General features: G+C 50.1%; 2 protein-coding genes across 4 annotated transcripts in view; one reads left to right on the forward strand and one right to left on the reverse strand.

The window, feature by feature from the left end:
- Nucleotides 1-5,221, reverse strand: part of NSD2 (nuclear receptor binding SET domain protein 2) — a 98,891-nt gene extending 93,670 nt beyond the window's left edge. The window contains exons 1-2 of the mRNA XM_057502045.1: nt 5,090-5,221; nt 4,819-4,998 (exon numbers count right to left, since the gene is read on the reverse strand). The gene's annotated coding sequence lies outside the window, so the exon portion shown is untranslated. The remainder of the gene's footprint in view (nt 1-4,818; nt 4,999-5,089) is intronic.
- Nucleotides 5,170-23,840, forward strand: part of LETM1 (leucine zipper and EF-hand containing transmembrane protein 1) — a 53,306-nt gene continuing 34,635 nt past the window's right edge. Inside the window, exons 1-3 of one of the 3 annotated variants that reach the window (XM_057502056.1) lie at nt 5,170-5,416; nt 7,857-7,914; nt 16,247-16,693. In XM_057502056.1, coding sequence (XP_057358039.1) covers nt 16,364-16,693 — 330 coding nt within the window. In that variant the 5' untranslated portion in view covers nt 5,170-5,416; nt 7,857-7,914; nt 16,247-16,363. Of the gene's footprint in view, nt 5,417-7,856; nt 7,915-16,246; nt 16,698-23,840 lie in introns of all 3 variants that reach the window. The other 2 variants (XM_057502055.1, XM_036921408.2) reach the window with 2 other exon arrangements.

A 23,840-nucleotide genomic window follows, 5' to 3' on the forward strand; every position in this document is an offset into this window, starting at 1 on the left:
GGCTGGAGCTTGGAGTGGGAGCTGCATGGGTGTGCACACAATGAGAAAATGCTTCCACTTCCATGCAGCTCTGTTAAAAAGCAAAAGTTACTTTTAATTTAAAAATTAAAGCCTTTAAAATTAAACCTTTAATTTTAATTTTAAAGGTTTACAAAAATATACATTTGCAGATATGGTGATCCAACAGCCCAGCTTCCAGGGATCTATCCGTTCTTGAATCTGTTACAGTTACCTGCGGTTTATATATAGAAATCCTTCCAACAAAGGTGGATAAGAAAGATGTTTCCTCGCTCTTATGCAAAACCACCCAAGGTCAGCAGTCCAGTACCGTTTCTTTCCATCCATCACCCACACTCCCAGGCAAGTAGAAGGAAGCAGAAGGGCCGAGGAGACACATTTCCTTGAAAGACCTTTCCGCTGAACTTCCAGTTCTATCTTCATGGGAGGCTGGTGAACGGTGTTTCCCACTAAACCCAGTAATCCCAGGGCTCCTCTCTGAAGAGGCAGGAGAGGACAGGTGCTGCTGGGTGAGCCAGGAGGCCCAACCTGAGCCCCACAGACACCATTCTCAGGTTCTTGAGACCCAGCACATGCCCTTTCCATCTCTCCAACCCAGGGCCACTCCTTTAGTTGTCCGGTTGTTCCGACTGGGAGAGAGGAGGCTGGAGGCCAGCACCTGCCCCCCCTACTCTGTTGGCCCAGCTGTGGGTGCTTCCAGCTGGAGGAAAGCATGCCTTTCCCCATGGGGCTCAAAGGCATCCTGACCCTCTTCCCCAAGGACTGCACCCTCTAGCCTCACCTCCGCCTCTTCTGGGATCACATCCCAGCCTTTGCCATGGCCAGTAGTGCAAGCCACATACCACCCAGTTGTGAGCAGCCCTCCATTGCCAGCTTGCTCCCTCTGGTGCCCAACTCCAAACCCCCTTTAGGCCCAGCAGCCCCACAGGCCACTGATTCTGTCACCCTCCACTGTCCCGAGCACCTCCAACACCTCCCCTCCTTCCCCAGTGCAAACTTCCCTGTCAAGCCTTACAGCCACTCTCCTGCACACAGCTGGGACCCCACTGTCCCTCTCTTTCTTCATCACACTTGCAGGCAAACACTTGCCTGACCACCCCGGTCAAATCCAACTCTTCCTGCTCAGCACCTGAGTGTGGCCAGTGAACAACGCACAGCCCTGCAGACTCACCCTCTGGTGCCCTAATAGCTAACCTGATTCCCTGACCTGATCTCTAACACAACCCCTAACTCCGTCCCTAACCTCATCCTTAACCTGATTCTAACTCCTTAACTGGGTTGTTAATGTTGCCTGGACGTCCCACCCCATTTCTCTCAATTTTTGTCACTTGTATAAACACGAAGTGACTACGGAAGGCTATGTATGATAGGTGGGGAGCATAGGGAAGAAGAAAAGGACTCCCTCCTCAAATGAGAGAAGAGAGAAAGAAAAAGGCAAAAAGAGTTAAAACGAATCATCTGTGCCAGGATTCTGCACACTTAGACTGTCTCATGAAGAGACCATCCACCTGGCATTAACGGTGTGTGTGGCAAGCTGGTGGGATGTCAGACTCCTACTTATTTCCTTATATTAACTTTTTATCAACTTGTTGTTGGTCACAAGCACATGTTCTTTAGCTAATCAGAAAACCCAATAAAGTTACTGTGGAAAAATGAATTTCTCTAAACTCCACCCTGCCTGGGCTGCAGAGAGCATCACAGATGGTGCCCAAAAGCCAGACACACCCCTCCCCACCCCTCTATGGAGACCCTATTTTTTTAGGGGGGACAGCAGAAAGGCCTTTTTAAAAATGTGATATTTAAAATGTACAAATATTTTTTTTATTTTGGTATTATTAATCTACAATTACATGAGGAACATTATGATTACTAGACACCCCCCATCACCAAGTCCCCCCCACAACTCTCATTACAGTCACTGTCCGTCAGCGTAGCAAGATGCTGTAGAATCACTACTTGTCTTCTCTGTGTTGTACACCCCTCCCCGTGCCCCCCCCACATTATACATACTAATCATAATGTCCCCTTTCTTCCCCCCGCCACCTTATCCCTCCCTACCCACCCATCCTCCCCAGTCCCTTTCCCTTTGGTAATTGTTAGTCCATTCTTGGGTTCTATGATTCTGCTGCTGTTTTGCTCCTTCAGTTTTTTTCTTTGTTCTTATACTCCACAGATGAGTGAAATCATTTGATACTTGTCTTTCTCTGCTTGGCTTATTTCACTGAGCATACCCTCTAGCCCCATCCATGTTGTTGCAAATGGTAGGATTTTTTTCTTCTTATGGCTGAATAATATTCCATTGTATATATGTACCACATCTTCTTTATCTGTTCATCTACTGGTGGACAATTAGGTTGCTTCCATTTCTTGGCTATTGTAAATAGTGCTGCGATAAACATAGGGGTGCATATGTCTTTTTCAAACTGGGCTGCTGCATTCTTAGGGTAAATTCCTAGGAGTGGAATTCCTGGGTCAAATGGTATTTCTATTTTTAGTTTTTTGAGGAACCTCCATACTGCTTTCCACAATGGTTGAACTAATTTACATTCCCACCAGCAGTGTAGGAGGGTCCCCCTTTCTCCACAACCTCACCAACATTTGTTGTTTGTCCTTAGGATGGTGGTCATCCTAACTGGTGTGAGGTGATATCTCGTTGTGGTTTTAATTTGCATTTCTCTGATGACTAGCGATGTGGAGCATCTTTTCATGTGCCTGTTGGCCATCTGAATTTCTTCTTTGGAGAGCTGTCTGTTCAGCTCCTCTGCCCATTTTTAAATTAGATTATTTGCTTTTTGTTTGTTAAGGTTTGGAGACCCTATTTTTGGTATCTCTCCCCCACCCCATCTAGCTGGGGAGGAGTCATCCCAAGCAAGGGCAGGTGAACAGCATTGCTTCATTCCCACATCTGGTACCTCCAGCAACGCAGAGGCGGGTGGGGCCTACCCTCCTTCCCTCCAGTGTCCTCTGAGGTCCTGCAAACAGATGCTGGTGCCTACTTCAGTGGTCATTGCTTCCCACTTAGCCCTGCTTTGAGCCAGCTAGCCCCTGCATCATCTCAGGGACCAACTTTGATTCCCACCCACTGTGCAGGGCAACCCTCTGTGCCCCTGGACAGCTTTGAAACAGAGCCCTGGGGAGCTCAGGGCCAATGTCAGCTACCAGCACTGGGACAAGTGTGCCTCCACACTTTTGGCATTCAAAGGCTAGCCCTATCAAACAGGCCCTGTATGCCCTGGCTCAGACCTGACTAGGCTGGGGAAGGAGAGCTGTCCTTCCTGTCCCTCCTTTGCCTCTGGAGGATGGGTAGGACAGGGGATTGGCCTTATGCCTTATTGGCAGTGGAGGCCTCTGTCTGGGGCACTTGTGTGCTTACAGTGATATCTACAGTGCTCCTTGCCCAGCGCCAACACAGGCACTTCGGGTCATTTTCACAGGCTCCATCTGAGATGGGGACACCAGGCCCACCCCAGGCCAGCACCTGACAGTTCTGGGTCAGGAAAACCACTACAGACAGGTTACTTATTCCAGATGGTGAGGGCGAGCGCTGCGGGACACCCCCTGGGGAGACATGCCAACCACATGTGGTCAGAGCTGGGTTCTTGGTCTTGTGGCGAGAAAGATGTCAAGGACGGCCGCAAAAGCAGCTGAGCTTGTTTATGGGACGATAAGAGTTTAAAGAAAGGCGAAAGCATACGCTCTAGAGTTGAGCGCAGACTGGAGAGTGAATTGCCGTGAGGATACAATCCGGAGCTCTTTTATGAAAAGGAAAATGAATACCTAATAAGTGGGAAGAGGCTGCACAGAGAACAGGCGGAGTCTTCAGAGTTGGGCTTGCTCCACCCTCACGGGGCCGGGGCGGTTGCCCGTATTTGGTCCCCACCAGGGACTTATGGGCATGGGGTGCAGTGTGCTGCGCGGTTAAGTTTGCGTTCACCTCTCCTCACTGGAACCAGCAGGCTTCCCCGGTCACCTATGTTCTCCACATTCCGCGAAGCTGTGCTGGCCCCGTTTTCGCCTCCCTGCTCTCATCTGCCTACCTATCTACTCTGACATTACCGGTCTCTGAAGACTGGAGAGCCCGCTCTCTGCATCCAGAGCAGGTGTGCCCTCCAGGACCCTCACCGGGCGGCGCCCGAGTGTCACCAGTGAACGAGGCAGGCGGATGGGGCGATGTGGAGAAGCTGGGGTTCCTGTGGCCAGGATCCTCACTGAACTTTAACCACCTGATGATGTAACTGGCCTGTTGCTAGGATACCGCTTCCACACCTCTAGGCAATAAACTATTATTGCACTATATAGAGAGCTCGGCCCAGTGCTCGACCTACCGCCGGGAAAACAAGTCGGGTAATAAACCCTTTCACCCCAAAGAACGTTTTGCTGTCAATTTCTTTGGTCACATTGAATCCATAGTGAACTTACCGGGGGCTGAAACCCATTGGCAAGACAGGCGACAAGGACGGAAAAGCCCTTCCAGGCTGAGGACCTGAGAAGAGCAAAGGCTGGGCGGTGGGGAGCAGTGAGCGAGCCCCGGGAAAGAGGCTGGCGGGAGAAGCCTGCGGGAAAACCTGCTCCCCGGGGCCGGGAGCCGCCGACCCACCTCCCCCAGCCCCAGGCCCCGCTCAGGAAAGGGAAGGCGGTCCCGAAGGTCAGGGCGGCCCGGCCTCGCCCTCCCCGCCCCGCTCTCTGCAGAGTCTAGGCAGCGCTGGCGGGAGACCTGGGGTCCCGGCGCGGGCGAGGGCGCCGCAGGCTGTGCTGGGCGCGACAGCTTGGCCCGATCGGCTCCGCGGCCGACGTTCCCACCCCCACGTCCCGGAGCGGCGGCCGCGTGCCGTGGAAGGATCTCGGTCTGCTGCACTCCAGCTCCCGGTCCGCCTCCTCCTCCGCCTCCGAAGAGCCAGGACGCATGCGCCGGAGCGGCCGCCTGCCAAGAGCCAGAATGCAGTGCGCCTGCGGGGCGGGCCTCCCGATGCACGCCGGGACCTATAGTTCAGGGCGGCGCAAGGCCGAAGTGTGAGGCCACCGCGGGGCACGCCGGGACCGGAGTCCGAGGCGGCGCGAGCCCGCCCCTCACCTGGCCGGCAGTGGGCGCCCGCGAGGCCCAATGGGAGCGGCGGCCCGGGGCCCCGCCCCGCGCCGCCCGACGCCTGTGGCAGGACCGGGCCGCTGCCGGTGCCGGTTCCTTGAGTTGAGCGCCAGCCGCCCGGAGGCAGCCGCCGCCCGCAGCGGTCCGCGCGGGGGTGCCGAGGCGCCGCCGGGCCGGCGAGGAGAGGAGCGGGCAGCAGCAAGGAGGCCGGAGCGAGCGGCCGCCGCGGCTGGCACATGGCGTCCATCTTGCTGCGGAGCTGCCGCGGCCCGGGCCCCGCTCGTCTCCCGCCGCCCCGCCCCGCCGCCCGGAGGGGTAAGCGGCCGGCCCCGAAGCCGAGGAGGGCCGTGGGCCCGGCGCCCGGGTGGGTGGGCGCGCCAGGGCCTCGGGGGCCTCGCTTCTCCGCCCCGGTCGCCGGTTGCCGGGCGCGGTGAGCGCCGGGCGCGCGGGGCGGCGGGTGGTGACTCACTGGCGCCGTGACCTTAGTCGACCTGCCGCTGGCCGCCGAGTCGCGAGCAGGTTAGAGAAGGGCTCAGAAGGGAGGCGCTGACGGTGTGGGCGCACTCCGCCGGTGCTTAAGTCCGGTGTAACGTGGCGTCCACCCACGAGGGCGGTCGTGCCCGGGGGCCACGTCAAGAGCCCCCGATAGGCGACGGCCGGGGGCTGGCAGACACTGGCAGACATTTGCGAGCAACACCCAGGCCTTGCTGTGCATGACCTCGGGTGAGGTCCTCTTGTACCCCGAGACTTAGCGGCCCTAGCTGTGACGTGAAAATAACGCCTAACTTAGGGCTCTTAGGGGTCCATGCCTAGGGCGTCGGCACTCTCCCTCACCCATCTCCGTCTCTTTTTACATTAATCTTTCTGAGTTTGTTCCTTATTTGTAAGATTGGAGTAAACACTATATTTGCTTTATAAAATAGAGAATACCCAAGTAAAGTTATGTATTTCAAGGTGCTTTACGGCATACAAAGGAACCCCGAGAAACTCGGTTGTGTAATTTTTAACAGAAATGGCTGGTTGGCTGCCTTGGAGCCCTGGGAAGGGCACTGAAGAGTGAGGTTTCAGTCCAGAGCTCGTAGTGTTCCCCTCTGCCCTCAGAGCACCCTATCTTGCCTGTTGCTTATTCTGGTGTCTTTTTTTGTTTACATACTTTCCTTATTCTGCACAAATTCTATTTGTTAAGTACATTTCCTCTGTTCTTCACATACTTTATTCGGATGCCTTTTTTTGGTCCCAGAACTCTATCCAGGCCACCACATTACCTTTAGTCACCGTTTCTCTTTAGTCTCTTCTTGGCTGGTAAGTTTCTCAGACTTATCTTGACAGTTCTGTGTGGACTGGTGAAAATATTTAGGATGCCCCGCTATTGGGATTTGTTTGCTGTTTTTTTTTTTTCATCCAAGTGAGTTAACGGGTTTTTGGGGAAGAAGACCGCAGGGGTTAAAGTGTCCTCATCACATCCTAACAAGGGCGCCACTAGCAGTATGACTTAGTGAGCTCAGTGCTGACCTCGATCGCTGGGCTGAGGTGGTGTATGTTAGGTCTCTCTCCTCTGGAGTTATTCTTTCCCCCTTTCCACACCGTGTTCTTTGGGAGGAAGTTGCTATGTGGGGCCTGTACTTGGGAGGGGTCTGGGGCCCCGTAAAGGTGGGCTGCCTGGATTTGCCAGGCACTGGGTGTGAGAGCAGCAAGGGCCAGCCTTTGGCCATTATTGAAACGGGAGGATTCGGGAAGGTGCAGGCTGGGGAAGCTGGGAGTTGTTCTTGGAGCTGTTGGTGTGAGGTGCCCACTGGATGTCTGGGTCTCACTACCCACAGGTCTGCAGGCACTGTGTGCCTGAGGAGGAGCTGGAGGTAGGGTGGAGAGGATCCTGCCTGGAGCAGCTGGAGGGGAGAACCCAGAAAATGCAGTTTCCTGGAAGCCAGGGGAAGGAAGGTGTGGAATCTGCAGAAATACATTTGGTGTCTGTCCTCCATCTGGGTCTCTAGCCAAGCTCCTTACAGCTTTGGTATTTCCTGAGAGAGGATGTCTTTGTTATTCATAGTGAGCTGCTTTTTCCTCACCCCTGAGTTTATGCTAACGAGGTACCTGGGAGTAGAGGGTTGGACCTTCTCGCCAGATTCTCCACCTCCAGGGAGGGGTGTGGAGATCGAGTTCAGTCGTCAGAGACCGAGGATGTAATCAATCCCACCTAGGTAATGCAGATGAAGACTTGAGCAGGGAGGCTTGGGGAGCTTCTGGGTTGATGGTGCATGTTGACCCCACAAGGCCTCTTCCAGCCCTCACGCTCCATTCCTTTCCATCAAGCTGCTTGCAGGTTCCCCTTAAAACAAACTGTGATAGTAAGTAGAGCACTTCCTTGAGTTCTGTGCCATTCTAGCCAACTGGCAAAACTGAGGGGGTCGTGGGAACCTCTGAGTTTGTACTTGGCAGAAGTGTGGGTGGCCTGAGGACCCACCCGACTTGCCACTGGCATGTGAAGTGAGGGTAGTCTTGTGAAACTGAGGCCTTAGCTGTGGGTCTACTGCACTCCAGATCCCGATCTTCCCGAGGGCTACCCCAAGACACTGTGTTCCCAGCTGGAGTAGACCCTTCACTTTACAAACACTGAAACGTTGTAACACCGAGACCAGCCTTCCAGAAACTTATTCTGCCAAAGAGAGCCATAGTCTTTTCATGCCCTCAAAGGCAGTGTCAGTGTAAAGCGCCTAGCCTGAGACTGACTTTCTTATTTCCCTTGTGTCTGTTGCAGCTAGCCTGGGGGATTGGTGCCTCAGTTGTGCTGGCGTCGCAAGGATGATGAGCCGCAGGTAAGTAAATGTCACTTTTCACCTCTTTGAAAGGGGGAGCTGGAAAATGCACAAGTGGCATGTGGCTCTCAACTTGGGAGATGATATACCCTGCATTCATGTCCTTAGTTGTTGTTTCTTTTTATCCTTTCATTTTGAAATATGTAACCACATACCTTAGTGAATCTTTGAAAAATAAATGAACACTTTTAATCCTGGTCAGAATCTCTTACAAGTATCACTAGCATTTTGGTGTATTTTATTCCAGTCTTTTATGTGCATTTTTGAAAACACACAGTAGTAACCACAGTGTGCATACTATCGTGTACACACCTGTTCCATGCCTACATGATGCCACTTTCATGGCTTTTCATGTATTTGCACAGAAAGACATTGGTCATGCCAGGCAGTTTTGTGGGTGTCAGGCCCTGTCTGAACACACACAGACTGTCCCTCACAACACATGTAGTGCTTCAGAGGAGCAGTATTTGAGCGAGTGCTGGCCCCATGGAGCGTGCCCCTGCCTGGTTCTGGGCACGAATGGAAGACCTAGTCGTTCCATTCGGTGGGAGGTCTGTGGTACTGCTCTGAGGCTGGAGGGCGTCCTGGAGGGAGTGGCATCCACACTTTCCTGTCCACTTGCACACGGACTTGAATTTCCCTCAAGGCCATTGAGCTCTCCCATCTGCCGTCCCCTGTGCCCAGTATCCCAAGGAGGTCTCCCTTCTGGCCCCCTTGCCTGTGTGGTGGGAAGTGCAGAGCTCTCCTGGCACCAGGCCCTTGGCCACATCCCTGCACACCCAGTGCAGAGCTCGTCTCTCTCTGCAGCCATGATTCCTCCTGCTCTAGGGCCCAGGACTGCCCTCCCATGCTGTCTGTCTGGCCCCTCACCCTTGGAGCTGTGGGGTCTTTTGGGTTTTCCTACACATTTGAGCTTGTTAATTTGCCAGCTCATCTTGGCTGTAAAGCTTTCCTGGAGGATGCTTCCTGGGACAGGTTTAATTCCCTAAAAGACACACTGCACAAGTCATACATGGAAACTTGGTTCTATTTAAAGCAGTTATGCTTAAGCGTATTTTCTGTTTTATGGCGTTTGTAAAGTGCTAACATGAGCAGCCAGGCCCATGTGGCTTTTCTCGCATGCATACATCTCTGTGGAATGATATCGGCCCATGAGCAGCATTTGGTGGGGACACAACAAAGGCTGCTTAAAAGCCCCTCCCAGCCACAGACCCCCCTGCTTGCTGCCAGAGCACTGTCACCCAGCTCTTGGCTTTGATTTGAATTAGGTTTTTTTCTCTTCTGATAATCATAAGACTTTGTCATGAAATCTTTCTTTTTATGATGTGGAGTCATTAACGTACAAGCAAAGAACATCCTTACTCTTGAAATGTGCTTTTCTAGACTCCGTCCTAGAGTAAACTCTAATCTGAGATAGTGTTTCAGAAGCCTGGGGCTTGGAGGGGGGTTAGAAATGGTGGCCAGTAACCTGGCAGCACATGGTTGTCCTGATGGGCATGGTCCCACAGGGCCAGCCCTTTAGGCTGGGGGACGGCCTGGGGGAGGAGTGTTTGAAAGTAAGCCAGAAGACTGGGTTTTGGTGTGAAGGCTCTCATTTTAAAGTGCAGACAACTAGCACGAGTTAGAGGACCGCTGTATGGACCAGCCCCAGCCCTGTGTGGATGGGGTCTACCTACAGTGACCCAGCAGCTTGCAGGCTGGCCATGCCTGCCCCATGTCCACGGAGTGCCTGTCATTCCTTGGTGGCCTGTACCTGTGTGTCTTACCAATGGGTTTCAGCCCTGGGCAAGGTCACTATGGATTCAGTGAGACTAAAGAAAGGACAGAACATTCTTGGGGTGAAAGGGTTCATACCCAACTTGATTTCCATAGTGGCAGGTCAATCACTAGAATCCTGTCCACTCAGAGCAAGTCTGCATGCAGCAAGCTGGTGTCTGTCTCTGGGCCTCTCTACCAACTCAGCCATCTCAGTCTCTGTCCTCAGCGCTGCCACCACTCCAGCCTCTGCTCTCCTGTAGCCTTGCAGCCATGCCACCGTGTCACCCAGAGCATTGGGCAGAGTTCTTTATATAGAGTCAATAGCAACACATTGCCCACACGTGTGCAGTGAGCTAGCTGACCAGGGCCAGGTGAGAATCCTGGCCACAGGAATCTTCACTTTATCCACACTCCACCCCTCCAGGATTCTTTCCTCTCGATCTATGTGCCCTCAGTCCTCTGCAATGGTCCCTGTGCAAGGAGGCTGGAACATTGTAAAAAAACCATGGGAGGGAGGGCCTTACAATACCCACCTTCTCCAGCCTCTGCAACAAAGAGTCTTGCAGACACACAGGCCAATCTTTTTACTTTATCTCTGTGCAGACTCTGCTTCATCCTCAGCAGCCGGAACTGCTGCTCCTGTCTCAGTTGTTGCCACAGCTCCAGTCATCCAATTTCTTTCTGTCTGCTCCTGCCTTTTCAAACCAACCCACATCTGGGTCCTTGTGACCTTCACGGACCCTTTCAATTCTTCGTTCAAGAAGCAGACCGTATTTCCTTTTGTGCTTGAGCCTGAGGATAGGAGCAGAACATGGAGGGCTCCACAGCCTGGGGAGGGGGCTCACCTCTCCTGGAGGAACCTGCAGTTGCTGAGTCCTTCTGGCTTTCCACCAGCTTTCAACCAGGTGGGGTCTTCACTGAGGAGGGGTCGATGCCTCTGGCACCGGCAGGGCCTCCACCCCAACCTGTTCGTCAAGCCTCCTCTCCTCCATTTCTAGGGCTGATGGCTCCAGCCATCACCTTCACCTCCTTCACCTGCCCCACGGCACCCAGCAGCCTGTGCTCTCGTGCTGCTGCTCCTTCTTGTGCTGCTTCCTTTCGGGCCACCATGACACCATTACCATTTCCACAGCCCTTGGTAGTGACGCCATCTCAGTCAGCAACAAATTTTCTTTCTCTTGGGGTGGACCCCAGTCCTCTACCCCTTCACAGTCCACATGTCCCTAGGAGCACACTTGGATGTCTCCCTGTCCATAGGGGCAGCCACTGAAACACTCCTCCCATGAGGGCAACCTGTTCTTTTCTTTGATCAATAATGAACCCTCCCAACTGTCACCAATTGTCTTGCCAATGGATTTCAGCCCTGGGCAAGTTCGCTATGGATTCAATGTGACCAAAGAGATGACAGTAGAACATTCTTGGGGTGAAAAGGTTATACCCAATTTTATTCCCACAGTGGCAGGTCAATCACAAGAATCCCTTCCACTCAGAGTGAGTCTTCATGCAGCAAGCCGGTCTCTGCCTCTGGGCCTTTCTACCCACGCAGCCATCTCAGTCTCTATCCTCGGCACTGCCACCACTCCAGCCTCTGCTCTCCTGCAGCCTTGCAGCCATGCCATTGTGTCGCCCAGAGCTCTAGGTGGAGCTCCTTATGTAGAGTCCATAACAGTGCATTGCCCACACGTGTGCAGTGAGCTAGCCAACCAGGGCCAGGTGAGAATCCTGGCTACAGGAACCTTCACTTTATCCACAGCCTGTCAACTTACCTTAGCGAGTTTTCTAGCCACTTTCGCTTGCAGGAGACCAGGCCTCGCATGCCTCCTTTCTGAACAGTTCTGCTAGGTGTACTTCTGAGTTCTTTTCAGTTCTAAAATGGTCTTCTTGGGATTGTAACTTGAAATGTCATTAGACCCATAGAATCACTTGGGAATATGAACTTTTGAGATCACATGGAGTCTTTCCAGGTTTAAGTTTTCTTCAATAGGGCCTTTTCCCTCTTTAAGAAAAAGGTTTGCAATTTTCTTTCCCACATGTGTTACCTTTAAGACAGTTCCCAGATATATCCTGTTTGGTAGTGTTAGTGGACCTCCGTTTTCATTATCATTTCTAAGTAATTAGTGCTGGCATATAAGTTAACTTGTGTCTGCCTCTTCACACAGCCTTTTTATTACTTTAACTCATGTTGTAGCACATTTTGAGCTAATTGGGTTTTGTCTCCTTTCCAGTGCACATGTTTCTATTGTGGTTTCCATCCTTACTCAGTAGCCAGCCTGGTTACTGGGATGCTGTAGTCTTTCATGTATTCACCACAGAAAGAATGTAGTATGTAGTGGTTTACTCTATGACCTTAGCTTTTGTTTTTGAGTACTGTCTGCCATTTCTGCTTGTTTTTAACTTAAAGCATTTTTACTAGGAATGGGTATTAAATCTGTGAAGCACCTTTTTAAGGTTCAAATGCATCTGTGTTTAAGATTTATATTAAAACATAGAAGTTGTGCTTTATTCATGTAAATTTTTTGTAAGTTCCTAATTTCTGGAAGGTTAAACACTGTTTCAGAAGTTAAGCAATGAGAACTATAAAGCTTTTCTGCTGAACTCAGAATTTTAAGTTAAGTATTACAGACAAGAAAGCCTTGTGTTAGTCTTAACTTCCAAAAAATTTTATTTGGGGACTAACAGTTACCAAAGGGAAAGGGACTAAGGAGGATGGGTGGGAAGGGAGGGATAAGGGTGGGGAAAAAAAAAGGGGGCCTTACGATTAGCATGTATAGTGTGGCGGGGGCACAGGGAGGGCTGTGCAACACAGAGAAGACAAGTAGTGAGTCTACAGCATCTTACTACACTGATGGACAGTGACTGTAATGGGGTGTGTGTGTGGAACTTGGTGAAGGGGGGAGCCTAGTAAACAATGTTCTTCATGTACTTGTAGATTAATGATAACAAGAAAGTTTTTTTTATTTGGATCTCCCAGTATGAGAAATACTGAGTCACATGGATAAGTAGTTGCAGGTGATAACTGTTTGTATTATTAGTTTCTTAACAGTTATTTTGCAATCTCAGTCTTCAGTTGAAAAGGTCCGTACCTCTCAGAGGGTGAGTAGGTGGAGAGTTTCTGATCCAAGACATTATCTGGCTGCTCTTGACCTGCTTTATCATACAAATAAAGGCAGAGAGAAAGTGGGCAGGTCCTGAAACACTGGAAGCACTGAAGCTCATGGGAAACCTGAGCTGATGTAAGCAGCTTCCATTCCTAGATGTCAGTGTTGGCAACCGCCAGACCTGCAGAGACACTGACGTGCTGGTGACAGGTGCCGCCCTGGGTCCTGGGGCCCTTCCTGCATGTATGGAGCCCTAGGTCTCTGACTTGTTGTGGGCAGCTGTGGGTAAAGTGATGGTTCCTGTGGCCAGGATTCTCACCTGGCCCTGGTCGGCTAGCTCACTACACGTGTCAGCAATATGTCGTTATTGACTATATAAAGAGCTCCACCCAGTGCTCTGGGCAACATGGTAGCTACATAAGGCTGCAAGGCTGCAGGAGAGCAGAGCAGATGCTGGAGTGGTGGCAGCGCTGAGGACAGAGACTGAGGCAGCTGCCACGGGCAGAAAGGCCCAGAGGCAGAGACCGGCTTGCTGCATGCAGACTTGCTCTGAGTGGGTGGGATTCTAGTGATTGACCTGCCACCATGGGAATAAAGTTGGGTATAACCCTTTCACCCCAAGTATGTTCTACTGTCACAGTCAATCCACAGTGAACTTGCCCAGGGCAGAGACCCATCGTCAAGACAGCAGTGCTCTCTGGTTCCCCATGTCTGGCAGGAGAACATTGTTTTGCCTCTTATCCCTGGGCAGATAGGTGTCCTGTACTTTTGCAATCATCCCTCTTGGTCATGGTGCCTGCTGCTCCATTGTATGTCCCTTTTTGTTGCTGGCATCCCTTTGCCCCTGCAGGTGTCATGTTCCTGAAGAGATGGCACACTGAGGGTTGCCATCATCCCCGGCCCTGCCTCAGGCTATTAGCTTGGCAAGCTTTCTCCTGGCAAGGGGCCGTGTTCCCACGGGTGTTGTGCCTGTGGCATTTTCTTGAAATCACAGTGATTTTCAAGCATTGAGGTGCTGTGACAGAGCAGGTCTGGCTCCGTGGGCCTGCCTCCCTGTGTCTGCTGTTGGGTGGTGCTGGTGTCGCCGGTGCGCTAAAGTTGCAGGAGGTGCTTGAACCTGTGCGTGCTCTTCCCTGGCCCACTGCTTAGCTTTTCTCCTCTTGAAGGTGATGGCAGGATATCCTGATTGAGATGGGCATGGGAGTTAGTGTCCTGACATACAGGGAGCGACTCTGCAGAAACTCCTGGGCTTTGTAATGTGAATGGACAGGCTTCCTCTGGGGACCACATGTTTCTTCTTGAAATATTGCTTTCGCCCAGTGTTTTATCCCTCTGTGAAGGTGATATATTTTTTAAAAAAGGAAGGAAAAGCAGCAGCAGGAGGTCAGGTGGCTGGGTGCTGGGAAGCTGGCCCTGGCCTGCTCAGGTGAGGGCGGGTGTGTCTCTGAGCAGCGCCAACACTGGGTGCTGGTAGGTTTGGGAGAGCAGGGCTGGTCTTCTGTCCCAGCTGCCTTGGGAAAGCAGCAGTGCCCAGATTACTTTTATGTGGACAAATTTTTTAAATTATAAATTAGGCAATTTTTTGCTTTTTGAAATTAGCTAAACTTTCTGGCTTGATCATTAGTAATAACAGTCTCTCTAATGTGCTTGAAGGCAGCCAGGTCTCAGAGCCTGGCAGGCCCTCCTTGGAAACGCCAGGTGCTTCTCTGCTTGGTTTGTTTTCATGTGTCTCTGCTTTTCCTGATGCCCTCTGACATCACGCCTTCTTGGGAAGCCACTTGCTTCCTTGCTAGTTGAGGGTTGGGAAATTAGTTGGTTATGCTTGATGAAGCCAGGAGGTAAGGTTCACTTCTGTGTGGGGCGAGCCGGGGCACAGAAGGCATAGCTGGCCTGCCGGCGACCGAGCCTTGCAGCTGCGGGTCCCAGTAGCTCTGCTGTGCTCTGTGCAACCTGGCCCTTGGTGACCGAGTCAGGGTAGTGTGGGCTGAGAGGCTCCCCACAGGGCTGGTCTTGTCCTTCGAAGGCAGGAACAGGGGCTCCAGACACAAGAGGCCAGTGGGGGATCGGCTGGCAGTACCGACAGTGTTCTGCTCCAGCTGTACCTGCCCACTAGCTGCGAGCACAGGCGAGCTGGCCCCTGCTTTCTCCTGCTTCAGTGTCCCAGTCGCAGAAGGAGCAGCTGGACTAGACACCTCGGGCTCCTGCCCTGCCCTGCCCGCGGCTTCTCAGTCGCTTTAGTGGACAGTAATAATTGCCACTTTTATGGTGGGTGTGGCTTGCTCCAGACACTGAGCTAAGCACTTACTTGGTCACGTATATTAGCACATAAGTTCACGAAGGATGCCCCTGAAGCATGGAGAGGTTAAGTTACTTGCCCAGGGTCACATGGAAATAAGTAGTGGAGGTGGACGGAGAAGACAAGCAGTGACTCTATAGCATCTCACTCCACAGACAGACAGTGGCTGCAGTAGGGGGGTGAGGACTTGGTAACATACTAGCGTCTCAATACACTGACAGACAGTGGCTGCAGTAGGGGGGCGAGAACTTGGTAAGGGTGAATGTTGACACCACAGTGTTATTCATGTGAAACCTTCATAAGGTTATATATCAATGATACTTTAATAAAAATAAATAAGTAGTGCAGCTGGAATTTGCATTGGGAAGTCTGTTGCAGAGGTCAACTTCTCACTGTCGCACCCGCCCAGGTGCAGAGAGATGCTGGGACAGGTGGAGGAGGCTGGGGGTGCCTCTGAAGTCAGTCAGAGCCAGCAGCCACCCAGAGAAAAATTTGTGTGTGAGGGTGGGAAGGGGTCCTGCTGTGCTTGGAGAGATAAAGTGAAGGTTGTGTGACAGGAAGAGAATTAATTGTTCCAATATTGGGTTATAAATGAGGCTCTGCACCAGGGACCTGCCGGCACACCTGGGTGAGGAGGCCAGCACCAGAGTAGCCATAGAAAATGGGCTTTGGATTTTTTTTGTTGGGTTTTTGCCGTTTTACACAAATGCCTTTGGTCAGCTGATACATGGGTCTGGGTTGCCATTGACTTCTGCATTCTTGCTGACTTTCAGGACTTGCTCAAGAATGGTAGGTCTTTGTAGAAAGCCAGCTGTTAGGGAGAGGCCCTGCCTGTCCCCCTCCCCAAATTCCCCAAGTCTGTGGGAGCCATCCTGGGAGGCCCTGCCAGAGGCTGGGTCTGTCTGGTGCAGAGATCAGGACTTTGCTCGTTGTGTTTGTGTCCAGTTGTCCCTTTGAGCCTCCGATTCCTGCCTGGGCTCCTCGTGCCCTGGCGCTGTCCCTGGATGCTCTAGTGTTCTCCGGCTGTTGGAAAGGGCTCCCCAAGTGTGTTTGGGGGTCTTATCTACAGGGGAAGTCGGGTGTGTCAGGCTGATTTGGCTATGGTCTGTGTCACTTTTGCTGGTGTTTGGTGCTGCGCAGTCCTAGAAAGTAGCCCCTCATGCTGTTTTCCTTTTCCCAGGAATGTCCCGTTTGGCTGCTGCACTCCTGTCCACTCCGTGTTTCTTCCCTTCAGAGGTGATTCCCTCTGTCGTCGGACTCTGAGGCCAGAGTGCACGTGCACGGTGGCTCGAGCAGCATGGGCCCCCGCCTCGGCGGGTCTGCTTGTCACGGGGCCGCAGTACTTTCCCACACGCTGCTGGCACTCATCACCCACACTGCGCGAAGACTCCATCGTGGAGAAGTCCCTCAAGTCCTTAAAGGACAAGAACAAGAAGCTGGAAGAGGGTGGCCCGGTGTACAGCCCCCGCACGGAGGTGGCAGTGAAGAAGTCCCTGGGGCAGAGGGTCCTGGACGAGCTGAGGCACTACTACCACGGCTTCCGGCTGCTCTGGATCGACACCAAGATTGCGGCGCGCATGCTCTGGCAGGTCCTCAATGGCCACAGCCTGACCCGCCGCGAGCGCAGGCAGGTAATGGGCTCTCCAGGTCCCAGTTGGTTCACCTTGCAGTTGCTTAAAATGCTTCTAGGGCTTTTTTCCTGCACTTGTGATTAGAAAAAAATCAGAGAAACCTATTAAAACGTGAACTTCCCTTTGAGGCCGCCACTGAAGTGCACCACCACGAACACATCTCCCCTGCCAGAGGTCGTTCATGTGCACGTGCTGTTTTCCCTCCACGCTGTGATGTCGTCCTGCTCTCTCCCGGCTTCTCCTTTCCTTGTTGAGAGGTCTGAGTCTACCCCGCTGTGTTTATTCTCAGGTGAACTGCCTTTTCTGTCTCACTATGCAGACCTCTGTCTTCAGAGCTGTGTGTTCCCTTCCTTGAGGGTTTGTTGTTTGTCATTTGGGGTCTGAGCTCCTGAGCCTGTGGTGTCACAGGTGTGTCACCAGTTCTAGAAGCTGCCCCCACACCCACTCTAGGCTGTCGAGGCCTCTGCTTAGGCATCTAGTGCACCGCTGTGTTGTCGTCTGCAGCTCTTAGAGAAAGACTTGGTTTTCCAGGAGCTCAGACCTTCTGGAACTGTCTTATTTTGTCCATGAAGTAATTGATAGTTACACTGTCAGCTGCTTTTTCTTCTTTTCTTGGTCTTTTTTCTCTTGGTGCGTCCCGAGAGTACAAGGTTAGCTTCAAGCTCTCAGCCCAGGACCCCCAGGAAAGGCTCAGAACGGTCCCTTCTCTTGAAGGTTGACTACCAGAGGATTCCTTAGGGAGAAAACAAGGACTTTATTTTAATGCCGCTGGGAAATTAGCTGTTACGTGTGAGAGCGATTCTGGCTTCTGAGTATACATACTTGTGCTCATGAACTTCGTTGAGAATATAGGTTGTTTTTGTTTAACTGGTTGGAATTTTTCCTGGGAATGCTTTTTGAGAAGGGAACAGATTGATAATTTGAAGAAGGAACAGTGGTACTTGCATTTCAGAATCATCCTGTGGCATTTGTTGGGCATTGATTACAACACCCATTGTAGCTTAGATAATTACAAGTTCACACTGAAGAAAGACCCTGATTCCCTTCTGCTCCTACCCCACCCCATTCTGCTGTGCAAGTTACAAGTTACATGTTTGCTACTTCGTGGAAGATTATGAGGCTTTAAGGGGAAAAAAAGAGTTGGAGCAGATGGGTTAAATCCCAGGGAGAGGTCCCAGCTTGGATGTGGGGTTGGCAGGGGGGCCAGATCCCTACTGTCAGCATTAAGAAGGGGGTTGTAGAGCTATGTTGTTTTTCCCTTGCTTTAGGGCCTCATAAATAATTTGCATTTGAACAAAATGTTTGAGGTCCTGATAATTAATGGAAAAGTGACCCTTAAAATGATATTTACAAAGATAAAGAAAAGCCATGTAAAAAATTATAAAATAAGTAAATAAAATTTGTACAAGCATTGTTTAAGTGGAAGGTACATTTGAAATTTGGATTTAGTTCATGTAACTGTTGTGTGTTTGCTAATAATGTTAGATGGAGAGTGACAAAACTGTCTGAGCACTGCTGTGGAAGACGCATTGGGAAAGCAGCTTTGTGATCTGGCTTCAGGCTCTATGGGCCTGAAGTATTCGGTGGGTGTGTTTCTGCCTCCAAATGCCCACCTCTGCACAGGAGACCTGGATTACCTGGAGAAGGGCTTTATGGTGATGAACAGCAGACACGGTCACACCCTGACACAGTGTGTGTGAGCTGTACTGACAGGTGTGGGCAGTGGCTGTGCACAGGCTGTGTGCCCCGGAGCCTGAGATCTTGCCAAGTTACCCAAGTTTGCCTCAGTGCCCTTCTGGCTGGGGCAGTGTGTGGCAGACAGCTGATGGTGCAGCAAAGCTGCGGCCCGCTGGGTTGGCGGGTGCCTAGGGCTCTGGGGACTTAATCTCTGCCCCTCCGTGTGCTCATGGCTCCTCCGTCTGGAGCTTTCCCCTGAGTGCTTGCTTAAAGTGGAGCCTTGGAAGGGCTGCCGCCCTTACCACCCCGTGATTCTCTTAGGATGATTAAGCTACTTGTCTGTCCTTCCATGCCAAACACTTTGCTGAAAGTTCCCGAGTTCTCTTTACGAGGCCTCGTAAGTGGGTTTCATCGTGTGACTTGGTCTCTGGCTTTTTGAATCACCCTCGTCCTGCCCCTAGGCCCTCCTGTGGTCGGGCCTCTTGCTCCCTCTCAGTCTGAGGGCCTGCCCGGCGGCCACAACTCCCCCGTAGCAGTGAGTACACCTGGCGCCAACCTGGGCTCCTGACTGCCCTACTCAGAGGATCCAGGGCTCCCTGGGGTGCAGCTGGTCCGAAGATGGGGACAGCAGGGGTCAGAAAAGCAGAAAAGGCTCAAACATGAACAATGGGCGCAATTCTAAGGGTGGCCAGTGGGGAATAAAACAGAGCTTTTATCATTTCTCCAAGCGATAGAGTATAGTTCATACTTTTTGATGCTATTGTAAATGGAATTTTTTGTGTGTAGTAAAATACACAACCTAAAATTGACCATTTTAGCCGATTTTAAGTATACAGTACTGTGACACTCACACTGATGTGCACCCATTACCACTGTCCTCCTGAACAATTCATCTTTCCAAACTGAAACAGCACCCATTACACAATAGAGACAGACCTTGGGGGTAGTGGATTTTGATTTGAGACCACCTCAGTAAAGCAAGTGTCACAATAAAGCGAGTCAGGTGAATTTTTTGGTTTTCCAGAGCTTTTATTTAAAAGTTATGTTTACCTAAGCTGTACTAAGTGTGTAATTACTATCTCTGTGTCATATTTTGGTAAGTCTTGCAGTATTTCAAACTTCTTTATTGTCATTGCATTTGCAATAGCATTATGTCTAAAAAAAGTACATAGCTTGATTAAAACTTTATTGCTAAAAATGCTAACCATCATCTGGACTTTCAGTGGGTCCTGAGCTTTTTGCTGGTGGTGGGTCCTGCCTCAGTGTTGATGGCTGCTGATGATCAGGGTCGTGGCTGCTTAAGGTTGGGGTGGTTGTCACCATTTCTTAAAAGAAGACGATAAATGAGGTTTGTCGCATCAATTGACACTTCCTTTCACAGACGTTTTTCGGGATGAATACTGTTCAATAGCATTTTGCCCACAGCAGAACTTTCAGAATTGGAGTCAGTCCTCTCAAACCCTGCCACTGATTTATTAACTAAGTTCCTGTAATACTCTACATCCTTTGTTGTCATTTCAACAGTCCTCACAGCATTTCACCAGGAGTAGATTTCTTCTCAAGAGACCACTGTCTGTGCTCACCCTAAGAAGCAGCTCTGCCAGGTGTTTAGGTTTTACCATGAGAGGCCACAGTGCAGTCCCATCTTCAGGACCTACTTCTAATTCCAGTTCTCTCGCTGTTTCCACCACATCTGGCTTCCTCCACTGACATCTTGAACCCCTCAAAGTCACCATGAGGGTTGGAATCAACCTCTTCCAAACTCCTGTTCATGTTGAGATTCTGACCTCTTCCCATGGATCACAAATGTTCTTAGCGTCTAGAATGGTGAATCCTTTCCAGAAGGTTTTCAGTTTACTTTGCCCAGATCATCAGAGGAATCACCGTCCAAGGCAGCTGTAGCCTGACGATAGCATTTCTTAAAATAATAAGACTTGAAAGCTGAAGTGACTCCTCAGCCCACGGGCTGCGGAATGGATTCTGTCAGCAGGCATGGAAACAACATTGATCTCGTGTACATCTCGGTCAGAGCTCTAGGGTGACCAGGTGCACTGCTGATGAGCAGTTGTAGTTTGAAAGGAATTTTTTTCCTGAGCAGTGGGTCTCAACAGTGGGCTTAAAATATTCAGTAAGTCATGTGAACAGACGTGCTGTCCCCCAGGCTTCGTTGTTCTGCTTATAGAGTGCGGGCCGAGTACATTAAGCATGATTCTTAAGGGCCCCAGGGTTTTTGCAATGGCTTCAACCTAAAGCCGCCAGCTGCATTAGCCCCTAACAGGAGAGTCAGCCTGTCCTTGGGAGCTCTGAAGCCAGGGACTGACTTCCCCTCTCCGGCTGTGAAAGTCCTGGGCGGATTCTTCCTCCAGCTGAAGGCTGTTGGATCCACGTGAGCATGTGCTTGCTGTTCAGTGTAGCCGCCACCTGCATTAATGATCTCAGCTGGACTCCTGCGTGACCTGCTGCAGCTTCTGCATCAGCTCTTGCTGCCTCACCTGCACTTTTCTGTCATGGAGACGGTTTTGTCCCTCAAGCCTCATGAACCAGCCTCTGCCAACTTCTGGTTTTCTTCTGTGGTTTCCTCACTTCTCTGAGCCTTCACAGTATTGGAGGGAGTTAGGGCCTTGCCCTGGGTGAGGCTTTGGCTTCAGGGAATGTGTGGCCAGCTTGATCTACGCAGACCACGCTCATGTCCTCCAGATCAGCGATAAGGCTGCTCTATCATTCGTGTGGTCGCCGAGGAGCACTCTCAACATCCCTCGAGGACTTTTCCTTTGCATGCACAACCTGGTGAACTGTTTGGTGCCGGAGGCCCAGCGTCCAGCCCGTCTTGGCTTCTAAGATGCCTCCTCATTCAGCTTGATCATTTCTGGCTTTTGATTTAACGTGAGAGACGTGTGGCTCCTCCTTTCACTGGGACACTGAGAAGCCTCTGCGGGGTTATTGACTGGCCCAGTTTCAGTGTTGCTGTGTAGGGAGGAGGGAGGCCTGAGGAGAGGGACAGAGATGGGAATGGCTGGTGGGTGGAGCAGTCAGAACACACACATTTATCGATTAAGTTCTCTGTCTTAGGTGCGTGTGGATGTGGTGACATCAACTATTGCTGGTTACAGCACCAGAGCAAATGTCATGTGATGCAGAGATGCGGAATGAACAAATGCTTTTGGAAAAATAGTGCTGATAGGCTTGCTTGCTGGATGTGGGGCTGCCACAAATCTTCAGTTTGTGAAAGGCACAGTATCGGTGAACACAATAAGGTGAAGTGCAATAAAATGCGCTGTGCCAGTACCTCCCTCCCGTCCCTCCCCCAGCACCCGTTACCCACTGCTCCGCTTCGTGTGTTCACAAACGTGACTTCTCTGGGGACCTCGCGTTAGGGGCATCATACATGGTTGATCTTCTGTGACTGGCTTATTTCACTTAGCATATGGGAGCATGTGCCCAAATTCCCTTTTTTTTTTTTTTTTAGATAATTATTTTTTTACTGAAGGGTAGTTGACACACAGTATTACAATACATTAGTTTCAGGTGTACAACATAGTGATTCAACATTTATATACATGACAATTCTAGGTACCAGTTATCACCATACCAAGCTGTTACAATATCTTGACTATATTCATTACATCCCGGTTACTTATTATTTTACCATTGGAAGTGTATACTTTTTTTTTTTTTTTTTTTGTGAGGGCATCTCTCATATTTATTGACCAAATGGTTGTTAACAACAATAAAATTCTGTATAGGGGAGTCAATGCTCAATGCACAATCATTAATCCACCCCAAGCCTAATTTTCGTCAGTCTCCAATCTTCTGAGGCATAACAAACAAGTTCTTACATGGAGAACAAATTCTTACATAGTGAATAAGTTACATAGTGAACAGTACAAGGGCAGTCATCACAGAAACTTTTGGTTTTGCTCATGCATTATGAACTATAAACAGTCAGTTAAAATATGAATACTCATTTGGTTTTTATACTTGATTTATATGTGGATACCACATTTCTCTCTTTATTATTATTATTTTTAATAAAATGCTGAAGTGGTAGGTAGATACAAGATAAAGGTGGAAAACATAGTTTAGTGTTGTAAGAGAGCAAATGTAGATGATCAGGTGTGTGCCTGTAGACTATGTGTTAATCCAAGCTAGACAAGGGCAATAAAACATCCACGTATGAAGAAGATTTCTCTCAGAACGGGGGGGTGACGTTCTAAGCCTCACCTCTGTTGATCCCCAATTTCTCATCTGATGACCCCCCTGCGACTGTGCCTGTCTTAGGTTGTTCCTCCCTTGAGGAATCTTACCCGTCTCTGGCTAACCAGTCATCTTCCGGGGCCATACAGGGAAATGTAAAGTTGGTAAGTGAGAGAGAAGCCTTATTGTTTGAAATGGTTAGCTTTTTATTTCTTTGCATATTTATGCCCTGTAGCTTCTATGCCCAGCATTTGTCTTGAGGTATCTTTACCACTTGGAAGAATTATGATACTCGGTAAATTTGATATGAGGCACGAATTCTATTTAAGGGTTGTAATTAGGAAGGAAGAAGAAAAGCTATAGAAGTAGCAGGCGGAAGAAAACATGGGAAGATTGATTATTTCTTTGACATATCTTCCTGTAGAGTAACTTCAGCATATATAGGTTTTAAGCTACTACTTAAATTGCGCACACACATTAACATAATAGGAGTATAGTTACATAACCAAAGCATACCTGTAATTACCAGCCATCTCCAGTGAAACCAAGAAAACCAGTTAGGCACCTTAGGCATTTGTGAAAACTTATCTATGATATGGTGGATATTGTCCAACTGAACTTGAACAGTCTGAGAGAAATCAGACAAATTAAAACAACCCATTCCTGGGGAATGTTCACATCCCTTATGTTCTTTTAACAGTAAATAGTCTGTAAGTTGTAAGATTTTGGAGCACTACAATTTGCACTTCTCCTAATTCTTGATTGAGTTCCAACAGTATAGATGCAGTCAAATTTGTTGTTTTACTGTATGCACAGGCCAGCTTAGATATCTCCTTCATCATTCCCATGGCAAGTCCAGGAACCGGTGGGATGAGTGCATCTACAGCTGTAGCAGTGCGTGGATCTTTGTTGGGGTTTTTTGATGATCATCTTCTGGCATGAGTCTTCCAGAGAGTGCTGATGTTGGAAGTTCTTTTTCATATCGTATCTTAGTTCATTTTCGGGGTAGCCCAATAGGCTTTAATCCTCTGTATAAACACAAACAGACCCTTTGCCTACACTTTTATATGCCCTTTATACCCTTGTGTAGACCTCATTGGAGGTTACCACACAGGAACTGCCCTTTTTGTTTTGTTTTGTTTTGTTTTGCTTTGTTTTTGGTATCACTAATCTACACTTACATGATGAATATTATGTTTACTAGGCTCTCCCCTATACCAGGTCCCCCCTATAAACCCCTTTACATTCACTGTCCATCAGCATAGCAAAATG

Source organism: Manis pentadactyla, chromosome 5 (genome assembly GCF_030020395.1).
Source record: "Manis pentadactyla isolate mManPen7 chromosome 5, mManPen7.hap1, whole genome shotgun sequence".
In the NCBI taxonomy this organism is placed as follows: domain Eukaryota; kingdom Metazoa; phylum Chordata; class Mammalia; order Pholidota; family Manidae; genus Manis; species Manis pentadactyla.